This window comes from Pan troglodytes, chromosome 10 (assembly GCF_028858775.2).
Source record: "Pan troglodytes isolate AG18354 chromosome 10, NHGRI_mPanTro3-v2.0_pri, whole genome shotgun sequence".
In the NCBI taxonomy this organism is placed as follows: Eukaryota; Metazoa; Chordata; class Mammalia; order Primates; family Hominidae; genus Pan; species Pan troglodytes.
Genome location: NC_072408.2, coordinates 92,663,657 through 92,670,113, shown reverse-complemented (window position 1 = coordinate 92,670,113; position 6,457 = coordinate 92,663,657). Strand labels below are relative to the sequence as shown.

The window sequence follows — 6,457 nt, the reverse complement described above, 5'->3', positions numbered from 1 at the left end:
AATATTATAAATAATAAAATAGTATATGACACATGTGTATATGCACATACGGAAACATGAAATATAGATGAATAGAGAAAGATTATGATAATAAATAATGAAAAACATGATTTATCTGAGCACTGCATAAATCAGTGTGTATCAGAATCATGGAAGACCTTGACATTATTTTTTTGTTTGGTGTTGTTGGGGGTAGGGGATAAACTCCCAAAGTAAGTACGAGCCATTCATATTCTTTGCCAAGGCTCAGAAAGAACTCACAAGTTTGTTGGCTTTCTTTTCCCTCCCTCCCTCATCGTCTGCCTGGGAAGCCCATGATTAGAAGCCTGGCGGGGTGGAGGGTGGTGGGGTGGTTTTAGGAGGGGCAAAATCCCAGTAAAACACGTCCATGAGAAAGCTCTCCTGGCCCTTGCCCCTAAACAGTGCTTTCCCATGAGTGCCAGGTACCTGGTGGGAGCTGCGCTGGGCCTCCCACAGGCACCTGAACTCTCCCAGCTCCATTCCTCTGCCCTGCTTCTGGATTCGAGCTCTCCTGGGACCAGATGAAGCCCTCCCTCCCTTAGACTTCCACTTCACATTTCGAGTTCCAGCAGATCCCCTAGGTGTGTCTTCTTTACTCCTTGAGGGGCAGGAGCAGTTTGCTTTTCCTCTGAAATTCCCAGGGCTCTGAAGGCCCAATGAATGTCAAAGATGGGGTAGGGGTCAACATAAACGCCTTGGGAGTCAAACACTAAACTCCAGCTGGTTCCTAGACCAAACTGTGATGCATCAGCCCTGGAGCCCTGTGGTCCTTCAGGTCCTTCGACTTTTGCAAGATGAACTTGAGAGTGTGGAGGAGGGGCCTGGAAGAAACTCTTAAGACCGTGAACTCAGGGACTTAACAATTCTAAGTGGTGTGTGAGTCCACCTTGATCCGGTTTCCAGCTTCGCTCTCCCTAACATATTTTAAAGTCCTGACACCCTGGCAGGGGATCTGGGGTCGAATGAGTTGGCAAAGAGAGTTCTCAGCTCTCCCTCATGCTTGCCATGATCAGATGAGTTTTCACAGACTGAAGCTGACCAGGAGTTGGGGGATATTTACTTTTAATCCTTTTATGTGCGTTCAGTACACCTTGTGTGGTTGGGTGTGGAAAGCGGGGGAGGGTGGATTTCCAGATCGAGTGAAATTCCCATTCCATTGGTATTACCATGCTCGTGGGGTTGGCAGTTCTTTAAGTCTGCAAATAACTACAGAACACAATAGAGTCCTCCTCCCTTCCTCTCTCTCTCTTTCTTTTTTTTTCTTTTCCTGCTTCCAAACGCCTTCTTCGAGGCTGAAGCTGGGCAGGTCTCCAAAGGTGCAGCAGCCACAACAATCCCGCAGTTCAAAGTTAAGCAGCAGTTGCACAACTTCCAGCAACTTTCTCAGCCGGCTACTAATGAGCTGAAAGCCAGCAACATCCGAGGAGAAGAGAAAGCTTCCAGCCCTCCTCCCTTCACCCTGGAAATCCAGACACCCCCACCCCCACCCTCAGATCGCTTTAAGATAATTTCTTTATTCGTTTGCCCGACAGACCATGGCTCCCTTTGGAAGAAACTTGCTAAAGACTCGGCATAAAAACAGGTAAAGTCAAGCGTGTGAGTAAGTGTGTGTGTGTGTCTCTGTGTGTGTGTGTGTGTGTGTGTGTGTGTGTGTCTTGTGTGTGTAGTCTGGACCCTACCTGTGTAAGTATGTGTTTTGTGGTTGTTAGATTCTGATAAAAAAGGCTTCGTGGGGACAAAGTCCTAGCCTAAGGAGTTAGGCTAGTATGAACACCTAGATAGTAAGGATATTCTCCCAGTATTGATGATGGGAGTGACCAGCTCAAGGATCGCAGAGAATAAAGAGTGATTATATTTGACTCCTTTCTCCCCTTTTGACCAGTCCTGTTTCCACAACTAGCAACATAAACAGTTTCTCTTTTTGTTGCCCTGGGCATTTGAGGGTAGTACAATAAAAAGTGTCATTTTGTTTCAAACAGAACTTTAGAATATTGTAGAAATAATTAAAACTTTAATAAAGATGTAACTAGTATTTATAGCCACTAAGTAAGATGAAAAATAAAACTGCTGATACAATTCAGAAACAATGCTTTGGCTCCCCTGAGAGTGAGGCATTCCTGAAACCTGGAATGTTCCCAAAGTGGAAACACTCTGGAGAGAAACTTTGTTTGAACTGATTCTTTAAAAAATCTTTGAGAATTTTAGGTAGTTTTAAGCACTAAAGAAGGATTCAAGCAGCTATCCTCTCTAATCCTTATTATTACTGTTTTACTTTGATTTGATTTGATATTTCAAGCTTGAAATGCCCATAGTATAAATAAGTTACTCAAAACACACATACACACACGTATTTTTCTAGGGACAGTATGTCTGTAGCAGTCTTATTAAATATTTTATTTACACATCAAATGTTACATTTTCATGCCAAAAACTTGAGAATAAATTTAGACATGGGCTATATTTTTTTAAAATATATTTATTTTGGCATAGGGTCTTGTCCACCACTTTTCTCTCAATCATGCCTGTTTGTACTTGTCATAATTTGCTCAGTGCAGATTCAAAAGGATACAATTACATGGTAGGAAATGATATAATTATTTTAAAGTGTCTACATGACAATATAGAGTAATACAACTTTAAAGTAAATCTCCATACTTTATTTTGTGCACACATGTCTACTTTGAAAATCCTGTTTTTAACTCATTCCAAATGTATTCATGATTTAGCTGACAAAATTTCCTTTAGAAAGTAAATGGCCTTAATAAATACTGTAAAAGTTTCTAAGTAAGCTTTATTTTCTAATAATTTGACAATATTTCACAAATATGCTATTTATGGTAATTAAAGATAATGAAACTATATTAAAATAAAGTGGTTTGAGTATTTAAAATTTGTGTTTTGATGGTGACAATGCATTTAAAAATATTCTAGAATATTCCAGAAAAGCCTCCCCCAAGCCAAAAATAAAAATACTCTGTTTTTTAAATGATATTTTTGTAGTGGTATTTTTGTAGTATTATTTTGGCATTTGTTTAAATGTCATCAAAATGTATAAAAATACTCTGGAAAACTTTATGGTTTCATAAATCAAGTTGTGTTTCTGGCATACTATCCCTGCAGTCAGGGCTTTCTGTTTGTTTGTTTGAGGTTTTTTTGTTTTGCTTTAGCAATTTGAGATTTCTGTCATTGGTATGCCAAATACAGGGCAATAAAACTTTGCATGCGCCCCTGAGTTTCCCTCAGGGAAGTGCATTCTTCAATTTCATTACATCAGTTCTGCCACTCTACTATCTACTCTACCTGTAAAACTAGCTTTCTTTCGAGGAGGTGAGTATACAAACATTTTTTAAAAGTTTTCTATGCAAAATTATGAAAAGGTGAAAATAAAAATAAAAAAGAGAATTTAATAGTGTGGAATTTCAAGTTTCTCAGAAAATGGAATGGCTTCTGAAGATGATATTTGTTATAAATGCAAGTGTTTTGGAAAAGGTGGCAATAGTAAGGATATGCGTAAGCTTCTCTAATGAAAGTATTTCCCTCTACAGATTTGTATTTTTCAATCCTTAAGAAAGATTTAAACCACAGCAGTGGTCTAGGACACAAAAATATGGATATTTCAAATTAAGCAGTGAAAAGATCACAGAGTGTATTGAAATAGAATTAATATTTGTTTTGGTATTTAGTAATGCTATATACAGGGTCTTTTGTTTTGTTGTTTCACCTTAGCAGAGGTGAGACCACAGGTGAAAATTACTTGCAAGATTAAGTTTACTCATTTTGTTTACAGTTTCCGTAATGATTTGAATAACCACATTCTAAAGCACAGAAACAAAATATCTTTTCTTAAATGATGAGTGATTTATCCTTTCTTGGAAAATGTGATTTATGATAAGACAGTTATCTGATAAGAGTCACTATATTCTTCAAATACAGACATATAAAATTTATTGTACAATGTAAAGTAAGAATTTGGATAACAAATATATTTCTATGCCTTATGATATATAACAGGCAACAATAACAAAAAACTACTTGAGCATAATTGCATCTTTATCAGCAGGAAAATATATGAACTGTTAGAAGGAACATTGGGGATTAAAGATCATAAAATTTTGAGAAAGTCTGCTTACAGAATTTTTCTGCATGCTATTCTCTGCCTCTCTTTTCATGTTTGGTCACTCTTGGAGTGATATTTAATCACCCAAAATTGAACCTCATGAGATAGTACTATAAATGTGCTTATAATAAATGGATAGTTGAGAGTTTTAGAGACAGACAGGATGCAATTAAAACTTCAAAGTATGAGGCAATACAAAATTTTAGAAAATACAAACCATAAAGCTTGGAGAAGGTGGGGTCATATCTGTCTAGACACCATTGTGTTTTCATGTCCAGGACAGTGCCTGCCATGTGGTAGACCTACAATACAATTGTTTATTCAGTTTTGTAAACTGAATTATGATTTTTACTCAAACCATAAATATACTAATTATTTTATTCTCTATTCATCATGTGATATCAGCTGGTATTATATAAAAGTGAATACTTTTTAAAGGATTAGTTGATATTTAATATAATTCAAAACCTAAAGAGATGGACACATAATTATATGGATTTTGAAACCAACCTAATCTTATCCTACTACATAATTTTTTTTCTAAATTTAAAGATTATTTAGTTCAACAATTTGCGAAATAGTATTCAGGAAATTTGAGAATAATAGATGCCTAAATATAAAGCCTAAAAAGTTTGTATGTCCAAATATAATCAGGCTTTTCATTTCAAATTTTCATATAAAGACATGGAACCAACCTAAATTCTTTCTGTTTACAATGAGAGTTAATCTTTAGAATTTTTCTAATTGTAGTAATGTTTAATTGGAAGACTTCGGTTTTAAGAGAATCTGTTGCTTTTAGGAGATGAATTATTCATTTTGATTCCAGAAAAACAGAATATTCTATGACTGAATTCCAAAGATTCTTGATGCATATCTTCTTCATCAGACTTTTTGTTCAACATGAAGAATACAAATGTTTGAGAGTCTAGATATTTTTTCAGTAAGCTGTTCAAGTTCTGAAAGTGTTTTCTAAAAGTCGCTAGGGAACCAGTGTTCCTCACATAAAAGCTAAAGTAGTAAATAATGAAACACCAGTCCATTTGAGATTCATGTGGACATTCAACAATTGGATTTAGATTATGAACCTATTTACCATTCACATAGATTCCATTTGTGAATGTGATTGTCTTTATATTAGATTAGGTTTTCAAGGTAAGGATTGTTTTAATGTTAATGTGTCTAAATAGCAATCAGAAATTTTGTAAAAGTTCAGATAACTAGAATGTTATTATAAAGCTTTTTTTTTGGAATACTTGGTTGTAAGGTATGATTTCTTAGTGTTTTAATTAATAAGATTTGGAGACAGAGAATTGGTTGGTACTTTCACCAAACCTTGCTAGAAGCATAACATTGCCATAATGAAATAGTGTCCAATATATTTTTCAAAATAGGAAATTAGAATAGTTTGCATAGGTGATTTGTAAGATAAAAAATAATGAATGTAAAAGTATTGAATCCAGTTTAAAGGGCACTTAAAATTATTTTGAAGTGCTATTTAGTTTTCTCTTCATTTTCCCTTAAGTCATCTCAAGGGTTCCCTTCGGCTTTCACAAAACGTACTGATATATGAATATCCACCACAGGCTATAGCAGACATGCTTGTAATATCAACCTAAAATTAAAAGACTCCAAAAAATTTGCTTGTCCTGAATTTATTAGCATAAAATATTATAGCTTTATTGTTTTATAATTGATACATAAAATTTGCATTCCAGGTTGCTTTTGCATCAATTAGAACATATTTAGACAACAGTTCTTAAGGCCAAGTACATTATATTGTCACTAGAAGTAAATCATTCAATGATTGCTTCATCAGAAGAAAGAATTAAATTTTGTGGTTAGGGTAAAAGTTGCTGACAAGAAGGATGTCTTCTCTCTGTTATTAGAAGTATGGTAATTTGTGAATTCTGCAGAGTGGGAAATTATTATGCACTATTTTGTTTATCCTTCCAATCAAGATTTAAAATGTATCCAAAATTGTATGGAGAAGTGTCAGATATTTGAGTATGTAAATCTTCAAAATTCTCAGGAGTTCCTGAAAGTGATTTCCCCTGATTATACCTGGTAACTTAAGTAGTTATTAGTTGGCAGTGGATAGCTCATTAGGAACAATGACTGGAATGCTTTATCCCTAACAAAAATATCCTGAGAGCTGTGCCAAGGGTGAAATTGAGCTCTAGGTTAAACCTGAATTGTTTTTCAAGAAAATCTAAGCCAGCTTTGTACTACATAAAATGTATTATCTACAGTGTCAGTGCCTGACACATGTCAAGGCGAGAAGTACTTAAATTAATTTTTTGGAGAAAAGTTTTAAAAAGT

The 6,457-nt window shown here is 35.2% G+C and overlaps 1 protein-coding gene across 2 annotated transcripts in view; it reads left to right on the top strand.

Annotated features, from left to right (window-relative positions):
* Positions 1-1,213: 1,213 nt before the first annotated feature.
* Positions 1,214-6,457, top strand: part of RASSF9 (Ras association domain family member 9) — a 41,347-nt gene continuing 36,103 nt past the window's right edge. Inside the window, exon 1 of one of the 2 annotated variants that reach the window (XM_522484.6) lies at positions 1,214-1,603. In XM_522484.6, the coding sequence (XP_522484.2) occupies positions 1,557-1,603 (47 nt within the window). In that variant the 5' untranslated portion in view covers positions 1,214-1,556. The other variant, XM_016923936.4, reaches the window with a different exon arrangement.